Source organism: Ctenopharyngodon idella, chromosome 12 (assembly GCF_019924925.1).
Source record: "Ctenopharyngodon idella isolate HZGC_01 chromosome 12, HZGC01, whole genome shotgun sequence".
NCBI lineage: Eukaryota > Metazoa > Chordata > Actinopteri > Cypriniformes > Xenocyprididae > Ctenopharyngodon > Ctenopharyngodon idella.
Genome location: NC_067231.1, coordinates 19,448,309 through 19,464,873, shown reverse-complemented (window position 1 = coordinate 19,464,873; position 16,565 = coordinate 19,448,309). Strand labels below are relative to the sequence as shown.

General features: G+C 35.9%; 2 protein-coding genes across 4 annotated transcripts; one reads left to right on the top strand and one right to left on the bottom strand.

Moving 5' to 3' along the window:
* The first annotated feature begins 2,167 nt into the window (after positions 1-2,167).
* On the top strand, positions 2,168-6,993 carry si:ch211-194k22.8 (uncharacterized). Of its 2 annotated transcripts, XM_051914831.1 has the most exons (7): positions 2,168-2,573; positions 2,698-2,793; positions 4,049-4,114; positions 4,228-4,333; positions 4,417-4,673; positions 6,031-6,217; positions 6,309-6,993. In XM_051914831.1, exons 1-7 carry the CDS (start codon positions 2,487-2,489, stop codon positions 6,488-6,490), a joined length of 981 nt encoding a protein of 326 aa, XP_051770791.1. In that variant the 5' UTR covers positions 2,168-2,486; the 3' UTR covers positions 6,491-6,993. The 2 variants fall into 2 exon arrangements, with proteins under 2 accessions (XP_051770791.1, XP_051770792.1); XM_051914832.1 differs by lacking the exons at positions 2,168-2,573; positions 2,698-2,793 and adding an exon at positions 2,835-3,079 and having other exon boundaries at positions 4,077-4,114.
* A 3,364-nt stretch (positions 6,994-10,357) lies between these two features.
* On the bottom strand, positions 10,358-15,603 carry cdk5rap3 (CDK5 regulatory subunit associated protein 3). 2 transcript variants are annotated; one of them, XM_051914825.1, is made up of 14 exons: positions 15,448-15,603; positions 15,087-15,135; positions 14,815-14,946; positions 14,600-14,700; positions 14,206-14,254; positions 13,930-14,108; positions 13,713-13,849; positions 13,094-13,238; positions 12,569-12,676; positions 12,388-12,469; positions 11,448-11,536; positions 11,157-11,362; positions 10,820-10,991; positions 10,358-10,488 (listed from the first exon to the last, which is right to left on the bottom strand). In XM_051914825.1, the coding sequence occupies exons 1-14, from the start codon at positions 15,451-15,453 to the stop codon at positions 10,423-10,425; spliced, it is 1,521 nt and encodes a 506-aa protein (XP_051770785.1). In that variant the 5' UTR covers positions 15,454-15,603; the 3' UTR covers positions 10,358-10,422. The 2 variants fall into 2 exon arrangements, with proteins under 2 accessions (XP_051770785.1, XP_051770786.1); XM_051914826.1 differs by having other exon boundaries at positions 15,087-15,132; positions 15,448-15,573.
* Between the last annotated feature and the right edge of the window lie 962 nt (positions 15,604-16,565).

Sequence of the window (16,565 nt, the reverse complement as noted above, 5' to 3'; positions counted from 1 at the left end):
TTGACCTCACTGACTCTCCATGCATCTGTGCACTATGACTAGGGCCCGTATGAATGTCACAATGGCACCTGCCATTAAAAAATAGCCTATTAGCCTATAACATTTCATTAACATTAAAACTATTACGAAGTACACAATCCGCAACCAGATAAAACGTATCTTTCTCAAAAATGACATTGTAATAAATAAATTGTATTCAATGTTAACAGTTTAAACCACTCAAAATAATTTACTATATAAAAAAAGTTTAATTACTCTTAGCCACTGGATGGCGCTCATTGAACGTGTTTACAGGCCATAGGTCAAACTGACGTTCTCTTTTTTTGCTTGAGGAATTTTGAAATACAGCTATTTTGTTCTTCAATAGCATAAAACATGCTTTTATGTGTCAAATGATGCGTCAGTCAGCCTTGAGAGGCAGTGGGAAAGAGAATTGAATGGCCTCCAGTTTCTCTCTCTCTGAGATATGCATTGAGAAATTCAGGTTAAAAAAATTAATGACATATTTTTGTTAAAAACTCATTAGCTTTTTGGGCTCATTCATTTTCATTGTACACTGCGATTCACTTCACACTGTGATTTCTTGTAAGGACACACTGAACGCTTTATTTTGACCATAGTTCATTGCCAACAAAAAAAACTGTTGTTCATAAACATACTACTGCTATGCTGCATAAGTCAGCAGTGTTGCTGAAGAAAAAGCGGAAAGTATTACAATTGATTACTGAAGAAAAATCTTGAAAATGGAAATGTCATTTGGAGACTGTAAACATCTGCTGCCATTCAAGACGTCAAGCTCCCATTTAATTATCACTGGATCAGCCAGAAGACATTTCAAAGAATGTCTTTGTTCTAGGAAACACTATTAATACTTGGAAATTAGAGTGACTGCAGTTGACCTAAATAGTGTTACTGTTTCTTCCATCACCTTATCAATCAATGTATGCGCATTTACTTCAGAATTAAGATTCTTTGAGACTTTGAAAACACATTTTAAGACATGTCAATGTAGGTTACTAATAATTACAAAATACAGACAGCTCTAACTGAACAAAGGAGAAGCACTGACATTATTACTTTAAAATCATGTACAGAAACAAGAAATAAGTTTGTTCCTGAAATAATACATCATAAATTACTACAGGATCTCTGTAATTAAAAGAGGCATTTCAAGGTTACAGGATGAACTATTGTGGGAACCCCCCACCACCACCACCACACACACCCCCATCTAATCTCTGCTTTTTGTTTTGTTTTGTTATACAGTAAATCCCCATATACCCTGTATGTGTATGACTGAAAACCTTTGAAAAGTCATTATCACTATATGTATTTTATCTCTATATGACACAATGTTTATTCTCATTTGATGATTAATATAGATGATGTAGATGATAGAGATGAGATGATTACAATGCATGCTATTTTTGTGCTTGGACATAAACTTTGAAGAAGCTTGATCAACTCCCTTCCCACAGCTGACTGAAACGACTGAGTATCTGACGGCAACGAGAAATAAAGAAATAAACTAACAATATCATACAAACAGAGCAAATCTTAGTCATTTTAATGTAATTTATGATATGAAAGTGGTGGTAATAAGTTACCACATCTTTATATAATTATGGTATTTTGGGGGGAAAACTGTATTCAATTTTGATTTTTTCTACAATTTGTCTCTTTCACAAACAGTCTTAACATTAATATTAACTGATCTTTATCACATCAATGACGCAAAGTAATAGCCTAATTATTTTGTTGACGCCTCGGGAAACCTTTCTTAAAACTGCATGACGAATCTAACTTTCTCAAATGTCAGGCTAAATACTTTGTAAACGTGTAAAGAAGACCGTCAATGGAAATACACCTTTGTTTATAAGCGCATATACAACATTTTACATATCGAGGGGAAACGAATTATAAGAGCACCCCTTATAAATATTTACCATGGTTACCATAGTTTCCGCCGACATATCATAATTACTGCACTGTTACTACAATAACACTGTGGTAACTATTAATAATAAAATAAATGAAGATTCTGAAAGCTTTTTGAACTGTTTGAAAGAGAATCTATATTTATTTATTACGATTTTACCGCAGTAACTATGGTATTTTGGCGGAAACTAGGGTTACCATGGTAAAAAAAAAAAAAAAAAGCAAGGGATTTCCTGTTGTTGTGAGGATCTGCCGTTAGATTGAATCTAGACGGGACTCAAGCTCGTGCCACGTTACGCTACGGTGCGTTAGCCTCAAATGTGTTCCCTGTCATTTCTCGGTAAAGTGCTGTCCTTCCATGGATTCACTCAAGTATTTGAGCTGAAGTAGAATAACCGCTAGGAACATAGTTGTCGGTATCTGTAGTAGATCTGCAGCGTCTAAATCTCAGAAAGAGCGATAGTGTTGTTTTAGTCCAATACAGCGTAACTGCATTATGCAGAGTGGAGCCTCTTTTTCTCGCTCGCAAATAAAATAATGGGAGAGAAATGAGAAGGAAAACAAAAGCGCAGCGAATTCTTGACTACGAAAATGAAGAGGATGAGGAAGAGGAACAAAAACCGGACTGTTTCAGTGTAAGATGATCGATGGAAACGTGTTTTAAGTGTTTAATGTCTCATTGTTTGTTTGTAACTGTTAATGGCATATGTTTGATCCCAGAAGAATAATTAGTATCATGTCAACCCGACTGTCCAACAGAACGGTTCACAGAAACGAAGAAAAATGTATCCCTCCAAAGAGAAAGCAGAAGAAAATAGCTCATCCGACGCCGGGCTTCAGAAGTTAGACATAAAGGTTTGGGCTTTTTCGTCATTATTAGTGTTTAATCGTTGTTTTTGATGCATTTTGACTGGGGAGACGGACAGTAAAACATTCCTCTTATGCTTCTCACAGTTGTTCCACGTCGGCTGTTATAAGCATTTTACGTTATCTAACCCATAATTTACTGTTGCTGGTTTACTGCTGCACTTTTCGCACCGTAAAGCGATAGATTGAACGCTTTCCTATCCTGCAGCAGTGGTGTGAGGCAGGGCAGGCGGCCATGCCTGGCCGCTAATGAAGAACAATGGGGTAAAGCATGGTACAATACACCATTTGATCGAAACCTCATCAGGCGTTCTGCACAGTGCTTACTTTCATTTTCCAAGTACAAACTCGCCAGCTAGTTAAAAGTTTTGAAATTTGAAACTTTACAAAGTTTGAAACCATCGTCTTTTTAAATTATTTTGTTGATACCCTTTCAAAAATGTACCATGGTACTTTTCTCCATGGAAAATACCAGTATTGTGACTTTTGTGAAGCCACAATATGGGTTCTCATTTAACGAGTTTGAGAACATTCAGAAGCTTTAGTTTTAATTTTTTATACAGTTGTGACTAACTTTGCTGACAAAATATCTTTAAATCGGCCCAAGTTGTTTTGCTGGTCTTTTAGTATCCCATGCTGGACTGCTTGCTGGTTTTAGTGGGGCTTTTCAGCTAGTCAGGTTTGGAGGTCAGCTAAACCAGTTTAGGATGGTTTTTTTTTTTTTTTTTTTTTTTTTTTTTCCCCAACAGGTAGGTCACCACAGTTATATTTATAACATTGACTGACATTTAAGTGGAAACTGCTTACCTTGGTACAATTTTGTATGGGTAACAAGATATTAACCTTGTCAGTGTATATGCAAGCAGTATTAAAGCTGCTTTTGTTCTGAATATCAGCATGACTGTAATTTGGCTGCACTTTTAATGATTCCTCAGTAACTGACATTTAAAAAATTAGCCAGTCAGTTTGTATATTTAAACATTAATGGCTATAAATAATACTTGATATTTCAAAGCAGCAACACAGTATAAAAGCTGGGCTGGAATAGTGTAGAGTGGAAGTGTGAGAGTTACTTCAGTTTAAATGGTCATGGAAAGAGAGAAAACATTCACGCTTTGACTTTCAAAACCCGTTCCTTGTCAAATGCAGCCAGATTTGAGGACCGAAATGAACTGTTGTATAATTATCAATGACAACTGACTGGGTAAATAGAAAATATTAGGACTCTTTCTTGTCATGACAGGTTAATGAGCTGGATTGTTCTTCCGCAGACCTCTACACTGACAGTCCTCCTGCTTCTGAGTCCGAGGTAGGATGAGAGTCACTTGTGTTCAGTATTCAAGACATTTGCTTGTTGACGTGCTTGTTTGCTTGCGAGACATTTGCTTGTAGACCTGAGCTTGTGTACTTTTATGATGGCAGGAGGCTCATTATTTACAGTCCTATTCGAAGAAGGAGCTCATTGCTATGGTCTTATGCATGCAGAGGGAAATGGAGGACTTGAAGGAACAACTTAGGTGCCTTACAGGTCAATATTGTTTGTTTCTGTTAGGTATTTTGAGCTATTGAATTGCATGAATCAGATGTTCACATTCGATTTACTCACTACAGCATGTGGAAAACTAGCAAGAAACCTGGAAACGCTGATCGAGAAGACCCAGATGTGGTCAAACGGGAACAACGGGACCTCTCTCGGGACCCCAGTTTCTCAAGGCACGGCGCAGGCACCTGCCGAGACGGATGCTGTGATACCAGATGTGCGTTCTCCTCCAGCTGTTGTGAATGGACAATGGCTGAATCAGGGTCCAGGACCACAGAAACCTCATGAGACCACTCAGAATCCTCAGAGGGATGGGCTCTTCACAGAGGTAGGCTATATGAGTTAGCTGAACATTATAGCCAGATTGTGTTGTGCATGTAAGAACTTTGAGACTTTCACCAGGTTTGTATTAAGTACTAATGTAGTAAGACAGTGATATTAAAAGACCAAATTCAATATGCACTTTATTGATGATGCATACTATGCATACAGGCAAGCAGATGTACCCAGAATATAAATGCAACATAGCTTCTCGTTAAGCTTTTTTCATAGAAAACCATTATACAGAAAACACTTAACCATTTAGCATTGCATTCAGATTCTGGGCTCATCTGCTCGCCTGTATGTGGTATGCATCATCAGTAAGGTGTATACTGAATCTTTTAATACATTTAGTACATTAAGGCACTTTAAGTGTTTTTCACGTTAAGCGTTTTAGAATTTTAACGCTGTTTTAAGTGATGGACCCTTTTCACAAACTGTGATGACTCATTTTAAAGGTCTTTAACATCATAAATCCTACAAAGTTTTTTATATTTTCAATTAAAAAAAAAAAAGAATTCTGAGAATTCTAAATATTTGTGGCTTGAAAAAGATTTTCAAAAAAAAAAAAAGTACAGTTCTGTGCTGCAGTTCAGTGCATATGGATGTTTTGCCCCATATACAGTATATATATAATATATATTAGTGCTGTCAATAGATTAAAAACTAATTTTTCTGTAATTAATCTAATGTAATTCTGTAATCTCCAAATTAATGTAGAAACAGCATAAAGACAGTATACAGTGATTTTCTCAATGTCTTTTGTTCTTTTATTAACATTAATGACAGACATCACAGCAGCAGGTTTATTAGGCTGCTGTCACTCTGACGCGGATCTGACACACCTCTGATGTCCTCACAACTCTATACAACTCTACACAACTCATTTAAGACTTTATTTAACTGATTTAAGACTGTGCTTATGAGGATACTCGACAAAGCGGACATTTTGGCGTACTTTTGTGTGTTTTTGTCCGCTCAAGCGCGAAAGAACTTAATGCAGCTGTGTGCTGTCTGAAGCAGCTTTCTGTGCACAAGTCTGGTGCGTGTCTGTCATACAGACAAGACATTCACAGACTGCATGCCAGTACAGATTTAAAGGGATAGTTCACCCAAAGATTAAAATTCTGTCATCATTTATTCACCCTCAAGTTGTTCCAAACCTATATGAATTTCTTTCTTCTGTTGAACACAAAAGATATTTTGAAGAATATGGGTAACCAAACAGTTTATGGACCCTGCTGACTTCCATAGTAGGAAAAAAAACACAATGGAAGTCAATGGGGTCGATCAACTATATATAAAAATTTGTTGCCATACACAGCAACAGTATTTGAACAGATATCATTTTTTCCCCCTCTCAGTTTATCACTCCTGAACTTTTGGAGAGGTGTAACACAGGCACCACTGCCCAAAAACTGACCAACGACCTGCTTCGTGGACTCTATGAGAGAGAATGCCTGGCTTCTCATTCCATATCTGGAGTCGTGTACAACAAAAAGGGCCAACCAAAGCCTGCTCTCCCCACCGAAGAGGTCCAGGCAATCCTGAGTAAGATGCTCTTCTGTCATTTTGATCGGTGTTAAAATTTATACTAACACAAATGTACTATACCTAATTTCCTGAAATAATTCCCATACAGGAACTGTTCAGTATTTCTTTCCTGGTAAGACTGATGCAGAGATCAAGGGCTACATCCGACAGAAACTGCAAAACGAAGCCAAGAGGTTGAGGAAGAAACCTTATCTCTCAGGCCAATACGAGTCTAGAGGTCTCAATCTACCGAGCCCTAAGTCCCACTTAGATATGATCGACCAGAATTGAAACGTACGGTTAGTGGATATCAGTTGTGTGTTCTACATTAAATTAGCCTTACTCGGTGTTACTTACGATTAAAAGTCCTGGACTCCAGTGAAATTGATGTGCATTGGCAATAGTCTTCAGTGGAAGTCAGAATGATCTCTGGCAGTCGTTCGGCTGCTGACGGTTGTGGTGTTACTGATGTGAAAATGCAAATCAGTGATTCCAGATAAATCCAAATCTTGCATTCACAAAGGCCTCTGGCTGCTATGAGCACAGTCGACGCGTAGATATCGAGATGTTTAGATATTAATGATGTGTCTCTGTGAACGTCTGTTTTTTTTAAATACTTTGTATTTAACAGATTTAGGATTTCAGGATGTACCAGTGCACAAGGAGAGTCATAGGGCGTGACCATTATTTACATTGTATTTTCAATGTATTTCTTATTTGACGATGTTCTTTTGTTTGTATGACAACAGCTTTATGTATGTAGTTTTTTTGTTATTAAATGGCGAAAATGCAAACGGGTGAGGTATGCTTATTCGTATTAGCTTTTAAAATATTTTTTGTTGTTTTAAAAAGATGTTTTGTTCAATATGGTTTTTGGTGAGTAATGTGTGACACTATAAAATGGACGTGGGAGAGTTGGTAGGTGTATTATCGTGTACAATGCCTTCTCAATGAGGGCCATTGAGAACAATACAAGCTGCATGTGGAGAGCTGGTGAGATGGAGAGAATCAATGACTGAGCGACAGAGGCAGAGTGACAACAGCAGGGGTGCTGGGCCAGTTGTCTTGGCAACCTCAGTCTTCTGGGCCACAGCAGTCTGGGTCTCACCCTGGCCATCGCCTCCGAGCATCTGCCCGCTGTAGGGATGACAGGGCTCTTTGACAAACAAATGAAAGGCAAAAAGCTTTTAGGGCCCAAAAAAGAGATTAGGTCTGTCACCCAGTGACAATTTTAGTCTTCGTTTCATCATCAGTATGATGTTTCAGTGGAATATTTGATAAATGCTCAGACCTTTGTCTTGTTATTCCGCTCTTGTCGACTGGGCGGAAAACAAAGTGTTTTGTAATGGCTGCTCTTTGAAGCTTCTGTGTCAGTAAACAGGGGTCTGTCTGGCCTGATTGATGGCACAGGCAATGATTGGGCCCAGCGCCACCCTCTACTTATCATAGCTTCATCAGAGACAGTGGAGGAGATAGGCGGAGACAGACAAAAGAATGAATGCGTGTGCGTTTTGCAAACCAATGAAGTGAGAATGTGCCACAGATATGATCTTGGTTAAATGTCGCCATGATCAATGGCACAAAAAGTCTATAATACCAATGTGTTTTAAAACTTGTGTCTGAAATTGAGCTGTAATGCTTCACTGCTCCTTGCCTTAGATGTAGGGGGTGTGCAAAGATGATGTCCATTAGATCCTCATTCTTGTGAGCATAATGTGTTTCTGCCATGCGATTTAACCAGCTGCCCCAGGGCAAAACGGAGACAACATGGTGATTAAGCATCAGGGGAGATGTATGGTTAGACTCACTTGCAATCATATGCTGTAATAATATTTCAATATATCTCTGTTAGAATACTTGCAAATGAATGGAATTCTTACAAATTCATTCAAAACATTCTAGGTTATGTACACTACTATTCAAAAGTTTGGGGTCAGTAAGATGTTTTTGAAAGAAGTCTATTATGCTTACCAAGGCTGATGTGATTTATTCCAGCATACATTACTCATAACTTTATTGTCACATGATCCTTTAGAAATCATTCAGATATGCTGACTTATGCTCCAATTTTCTTCTTATCATCAGTGCTGAAAACAGTTGTGTTGCTTAATATTTTTTTGTGGAAAATTACTTTTTTCTCAGAATTCAATGGATAGAACATTTAAAACAACACTTTATAATTTTAATGTGAAAAGTATTCATTTCTTTAAAAAAAATGTACGGACCCCAAACTTTTAAACAGTACACGTTTAAAATAACACCGCAGATAAGGGTAAAATGCATCAGCTGTCTCTATCTTAAAATAGTGATTTTTGGCCTATTTCCACCTCAGAGGATTGACCTAGACTATCTTGACTAAAATCATCAGTTTTGACAATTTGTTGACAGGACATTGTTGACATAGTTCATTGTAATAAGATTTTTTAAAAATTTTATCTATCAAAAATTGAATGCTTAGATGTGCCCCATATTTTGCATGTAACCCTGTTACTGCATTTCACCACATTACAAGATTAATAAAATATGTTATCTACAGGTTTTACAAAGATTATAAGTAGTGTTGACTGCTTCCATCAAGCTCAATCCAAGTTACTGTATGAAGAAAAAAAATTATCTAAAACATTTTGGTAACACTTTATTTTAAAGGATTAGTTCACTCCAGAATTAAAATTTCCTGATAATTTACTCACCCCCATGTCATCCAAGATGTCCAGGTTTTTCTTTCTTCAGTCGAAAAGAAATTAAGGTTTTTGAGGAAAACATTCCAGGATTTTTCTCCATATAGAGGACTTCAACGGGGACCAATGGGTTGAAGGTCCAAATTGCAGTTTCAATGCAGCTTCAAAGCGCTCTACATGATCCCAGCCAAGGAATAAGGGTCTTGTCTAGCGAAACGATCGGTCATTTTCTAAAAAAAAAAAAAAAAAAAAAAAGATACATACTTTTTAACCACAAATGCTCATCTTGGACTAGCGTCCACAACTTCACGCATTACGTAATCAAGTTGGAAAGGTCACGCGTGACATAGGCGGAAGTAACCAACCCAGTGTTTACAAAGTGAACGTGCAAAGATAAAGTCAAATGCCATTTACAAAAAAAAAAAAAAAAGATAAAGCAACAATGTCAGATGATTTTGAAGTCGGAAGAGAAAATGAGATGGAGTTTTTCTATTTTTCCCCACCTACGTCACGCGTGACCTTTCCAACGTGACTACGTAATTTGTGGTTTAAAAAATATATAATTTTTATTTTTTTTAGAAAATGACCAATCGTTTTGCTAGATAAGACCCTTATTCCTCATCTTGGATTGTGTAGAGTGATTTGACCTTCAGCCCACTGGTCCCCATTGAAGTCCACTATACAGAGAAAAATCCTGGAATGTTTTCCTCAAAAACCTTAATTTCTTTTCGACTGAAGAAAGAAAAACACGAACATCTTGGATGACATGAAGCGAGTAAATTATCAGGAAATTTTAATTCTGAAGTGAACTAATCCTTTAAGATGACAGTTACACATTACTACACGTACGTACTATAGTAATAACAGTAAATTATGCATAATTACAAGTAACTAACCATAAACCTTAACACAATAGTAAGTACATGTAGTTAATTAATATTACTTAGTACTTGTTTAAGTACAATGTAACTACGTCACCTTAAAATAAACATTTTTTCTTTAAGGGAAATATGTTCATCAACATCTACAAACCAGCATTTTTTATCATACACTTAACAAGTCACCCCTGCAGTGACAGCTAAATTTGCACTCCTGTCCTGTCCTGTTTTTTTTTTTTTTTTTTTTTTTTTTTTAAATAATTCAGCAATTTAATATTTCATTTATTTTTTTAAATAGTTTATTACTATATTGTACATTTGCAAACATTTGTTTAAAAAAAAATTATGATGGCCTTCTGTACTCATTTCATGGAAGGCGCGTGTGTTTGTTCTTTACAAAAAAAAAAAAAGGTTAGCAATTGTATATTTAAATGTTGCCTTCTTAAGACTGTTAATTTACTGAAATCAGCACTTCAAACAAATGAGGCCAGCTGTGCAAGCACAAGTTATTTACAGGCGCCTTTGAATATTCAAGGCGCTGTGATTGCAACAATTTTATTCCACCATAAAAAAAAGGAATCACCACAAAACAATTACCCACCTGATTTAAATGAGAAAAAATTTATTTATGAAATTATACATCTGTGCAGCATGTAAATACTCTTGGTCACACTTGAACTCCCATGAGGTTGACAGGCCGGTTGTTGTATCTTTTTGAGATGTCAGCTTCAATCTGTATGTGAGAGAGAGACAGACATAAAAAGAGGAAGCTTTCTTTGTATTCTCAGCCAATCCAGGAATTCATCTTCAGTAAATGTTATGTCCATCATGATGCTTTTGTGCTCTATTAACCTCATTTCTCTTTACATTTAACACACTTGTCAAGCATTGGCTCCTTTTACATAGTAGGAAGGAGTGTGAACATGAGGTGCTATTTTCACTTTAGTAAAAGTAAAAGAAGTAGCAGGATCATACTGCATGCTTCTATTAATACAACAAATGTATTATGATAAACCTGTACTGAAACAAATCCGCAAACACATCATTATAAAAAGTTACTCTACCAGTTTCTGGAGCTCCTTGGTGCGTGCAGCCAGCAGATCAATGCGTGGCTCCAGCTTGGCCTGTTCTTCCAGAGCCTCCTGTTGCTTTTCAGCCAGCGTGCCACGCTTCAACACCAAGATATCAGCCTGCTTGAGTTTCTGCCGCAGTAACTCGGAAACACGCTCCACGTAGCTGAGACACAAACACACACAACACCAGATTTATCATTATCTGAATGAAAGACTTCAGCTACATGTTCTTGAACAACATTTAGTATTTCTTAAAACCTGACTGGTAATATTGGCTGAGAGATGTAGTGCATTTCTGCGGGTGAAAAGTTTGAGAGGGTGTAATTACCGTGGTGACGCTTGGATCATGAAGAGATGCTGCATTCGTACTGAGGTGAGCCCATTCAGCAGCTCACGCACCTCTGCCAGCATGACCTGCACACGCTCGGGAGTCTGAGCCTGGATCACTGAGGGAGCGAGCTGGAACTGACTCATGGCCACCAAATCACCTTCTTCGTGCATCTCACTGACCCGCTGACACAGGAACATTTCCAGCTAACCCATAGAAACAAAACAAATGAGTTTGGTTTGGTAAAAATTAAACATTCTGTCTAATACTTGTAATAATGAGCAGCTGTACCTCCATCAGCTCGTTTATGAACTGGATACGTGTCTGTGAGTTTTCCAGAAGAGAAAGAGCATCTTCACCTCTGGCAACACCGTCAGGACCTGCAAAAGTAAAAGTACTGAGATCTATTACCAGACCCAGATCAAATCTGCAGACCTTGGAGCGTTGTATTCAGCACAATGGATATTTTACAGAATGGATGAATATGTTTTAGTGTGCCTGCTTGTAACCAGTTCTCTCATTTTACCCAATTACAGATCTCACATTAAAACAATTAGCTCTTTGTGATGTTTTTTTTTTTTTTTTTAATTTTTATTACAAAGCACTGAAACTCAAAATTATTCTAATTTAAACACACATTATCAATCAAACATCTGGGGTCAGTAAAATTTTATAATGTTGTTTTTGAAAAAAAGTATCTCTTATATTTGACAAGGAAGCAACTTTTTGATCAAAAATACATAAAAATTGTAAAATATTACTGCATTTCAAAACAACTGTTTTCTATTTCAACATATTTTAAAATGTAATTTATTCCTGTAATGGCAAAGCAGAATTTTCAGCAGAATTACTCCCGTCTTCATTGTCACATGATTCTTCAGAAATCATTCTAATATGCTGATTTGCTGCTCAAGTAACATCAATGTTGAAAACAGTTGTGCAGCTTAATATTTTTGTGGAAACCTTAAAAAAATGTTCAGGATTCTATGAAGAATAGAAAGTTCAAAGGAACAGCATTTATTTTAAATAGAAATCGTATTATTATAAATATCTTTACTGCCACTTTTGATTGATTTAATGCATCTTTGCTTAATAAAAGTATTAATTTCTTTAAAAAAAAAAAATCCTACTGACACCAAACTTTTGAACAGTAGTGTAAATTTATAATACAAATTCTCAATGTTCATGTACACACATCAATAGTTAATTTCAGTGAATCCAACACACTTACAGTCTGTGCCCACATCCACAACTTCGATTTCCACAAGGGCAGATTCAGATTCTCCCCAGTCAATACCACCCGCAACTGTTTCCTAAAGTTGATTGGTAGAATGTTTTAATCCTATGTCATGAGGGGTTTAAAAATGTTTTAATGAAATATTATAATCTTAATATTTGTACTAAATGCTTACCTCAGTGCCAGACTCGAGACTAACACCCCAGTCCACACCATCCTCAACAGAGATCCCAAAATTAACCTCTTCAGTACCAGCACCGCCGCCAAGGTCACCCCAGTCAATCTGCACAAAACAAGAATGACAGATGGGAGAGGTGTTTTGCTAAAACATTGAGCCCTTGCTTGCTTTAATTTACAGATGTCCTACGAACACCATGTAAAAATGGTGCACCATTAAAGTCACCATGTAAATTGAAATTCTCTTTTTTATGGAATATTGCATACAACATCTCTTGCAACAACATCTCTTCTTTTCTCTGAGGGCGGAACGACCTGTCACTCACATGATATCACAGCAATAGCAAACCACAACCATTCAATGATCCAGTCATTTCCTGATGGACAGAATCAAGTCCTGCCCTACATTTTTTCCTGTTCGAGAAGCTGTTTCACTCTGATATTTGTACGTCACAATAGGGAAGAAAAGACTATCACAACTTTTGTTTCAAACCTAAACCTGGAGTCATGTTGTCAGACTTACAGTCTCCTCTGTGACAACATCAGGTGGAGCTTCCTCCATTTCAGGTCTCTCTACAACCGTGGGCACATTTCCTGTCTTCCACTCATATAAAGTTGTGTTTCCTTTGCTCTGGACAAACCTCAGCATGGGCAGTACAACCTCAGACCTGAAAAAGGAAGTCGAATATTACAAGCTCACATTTGCATTCCTATTATTACAACATCATAAGGGTCATGTTGGAGATCAATCAAAAGCATGAATGCAGGTATATAAAGTTCAGCAGCTTTAAGGCCCGTTCACACCAAGAACAATAATTATAAAGATAACTATAACAATAACTATATTAGCGTCCACAACAAGACACAGTAATATTCTGTTTGGTCAATGTTTGTATCTTTCATCAGCTGGAAAAAAACATGATTCCAACTATATTGTTTCACTGTGTCATTATTGTTATAGTTGTGAAGTGGAAATAGTGAATATCTGCAAAAGCAACAATAAATTAGTATAAACATATCTTTTCTTTTATATTTAGTACGATTGATTTTTAGAACTATATCTTAATTGTTATAATTATTGTATTTGGTGTGAATGGGCCTTTATTTATGCAATATTTAAAATGACAGGAAGTGACACTCACCAGTCACTGATAAAGTTTGTGAAGGCTGAGTAAAACTCTATAGCTTCCTTCAGACAGGCTGCTTTTTTACCAGTTTCTTCTAAAACTACAGGCAGATCTTTAACCAGTGCTTGTATCTCCCTTGCCACATTTTCCCCCTGTGAAATATGTCAGAGTATGTGTAAATGCTATTGAACTATGTTAGAATAAATGAAAATAAAATTAATTGTTGACTCACCCTTATCCCATACTGTTTACAGGCAGCATAATAGCGTTCCCTCATGTCGGCGGCACCACTTTGACACTCCAGTTCCCGTCGGCTCAGTTCCTGCTGGAGCTGCTGAGCTTTAGACACCTGCTTCCTTAGAGCAGGACCTTCATAACTTACACTACGAATCAATATACTGGCCACTTCAGCTGGGGTTAAACACACACATACACACAATCATGTCAATGTTTGCATAACTTTATAAAAAAAAAAAAAAAAACTTTAATAATTTTGAGGATTTCTTACCTAAATAGACATTGTCTTTTTCATACATGGACACTATCTCTTGCCAGTCCTGTTGATGTAAAATATAAAAGTTTAAAAATTTAAATAAATTAGAAATGTTGCCTTGGCAATAAACTAAGTGAAGTTGAAACTATAAATTGAACCTAAATAGCAATATTTAAAACAAAACAAAAACTAATAAAATGACAAAAGCACACAACGAAATTACTAAAAATTAAACTAAAATTAACATGAAAGCTAAAAAGCTATTTCTAAATATTTATAAAACTATTATAAATCTAAAATAACACTGTGCAGCATATATTATTATTGTGTTTACATTATTATATACAATATTAAGAGTGATAAACTACACTTTAAAAGAAAACTGAACAGTGGAGAGATTCATGATCACCTTCATCCTTTGTGATGAATATCTGCCAAAAATATTTTTGGTGGACGCTTCTGTTCCTTTCAATATTTCAATTATTTGTAAGCAATGGAAATAGTGAATATCTGCAAAAGAAACAATAAATGGGTATGAACATATCCAAAAATAAATAAAAGACAGATAACAGTCATACAAACAACAAGACATGTGATTGTATTACTATTATTATTAAGTTTTACATGAGCCGGAGAGCAGTTGTTTGATCTCCTCATTTTCTGGCATATCCTGAATGGCAGCATTGATTTTCTCTCTAATGGTCATAACTGCGCTTTGCCATTTCAGTGTGCAGTGCCTCCGGTCCACCAACCAGTCTGAATGATGGAGACAAGGGAAATATTAAATACATCTTTGTCAAGATCTAAACTACTGTGCATTTATCAATACAAGCAATATCCCTACAAACCATATGCTAAAGAATGTGTAAGTATACATAAATGCAAGTATGCCTTACCCAAGAGTTTACTGGTTTGGATGTCAATAGGGAGATTCTGGATGCTCTGCTAAAATGGATTTTAATAACAAAGGTAAATTATACACATTGTAATAACAGTCACATCAACTTTTTGCACGTTATTATGGTCTTATAATCTTAATGAAAAAACTAAGCAAAATACAGATTTAAGGCTAGTAAATAATGCAATTTTTATTTATTAATAAAGGAACAGAACTATGCAAAGATACACAATGATATTCTTTAAAATGATTTTGATAGCTTGCCAGTGTCTATGTTGACTTTTCTTTACACAAGGAGTACAAGACAGAGAAAAAAACGGTTAGACTCAATTTGAACAAGAGAATATTATTTTTTTTACCTCCATTGCAACCGTGGTTGTCGTTATTTTGCTAAAAGAATAACTAAAACGACTCCATGATTAAACATTAAACCGATGAGATGCAGCTCAAGTTTTTATTTCCACTGACACGTACATACACAACTGACCAATCAGCGCACACGACACTGCTGTGTCAAACGCACCGTCTGCTGAAAGACCAATGAACTACACGTATAGAGCAGCCGTTAATCATCACTTCCTTGTAAAGCCAAAATAATAGTCACTAGCTTCTAGCGCAGTTACCTTAAATTTTATTTTACAGTTATGTATGTTCCGTTTCAGTTTTGTATGTTCCAAAATTTTAAAAATTAATAATTTAATAATTAATAAATCACAAGGCTTTTAATCCAAACTCATTCCTAAAATGTTTGCAAAAGATTTATTTTCACATCAGAAAATCCATCAATAAAACATTTTTTTTTTTTAATAGTTTGGGATAAATTGTATTTCTTTTTAATGTCGAATTTTGGTTTGAATTAATGATGATTAAAGAAATAACACCAGCTATCTCACTTTTCAGAAGGTAAACCTGAAACAAATGACTAAATGACTTCTCTGATAAATGACAGATACTGTTTTTTTTTTAAATGAAAATCTCGATCAATTGTCTCTTCAGAAACAAAAATAATAAAAGACACAATAATAAAAGTACCAGATTTTTGATGATTTATTTTTTGGATGTGTTTTAACTTAAATACTTTGCTTTTCTTCTAGGCTATTTATTTACGTAGATCCATGTGTTTATTGTAGTTTGTCCTTATTTTATCTTATTCGAGATACGAATATGTTTTACCTCTTCATGTATGTACTGATTTGCTCTGTAATAAAAAAAAAACAACAAATGTCAGACAGCAGAAAAAAAGAAGACCACTAGATGGCGCGACTTCCTTTATAGTGACAACAGTTTCAATACAGTTGACTGAGAAAAAACATAATCCATTCTGTCATACTCGTAAACAGACCTGGCGATAGATAATAACAGCATGAAATAATAATTTCAGCTTTTCTTGCATCATATTCATTGGACTTGTGCTTATTTTCTATAGTGCTGCTTGAAAAATTCATAAGGCTATTTCAACATACACTTTATGTGTAAA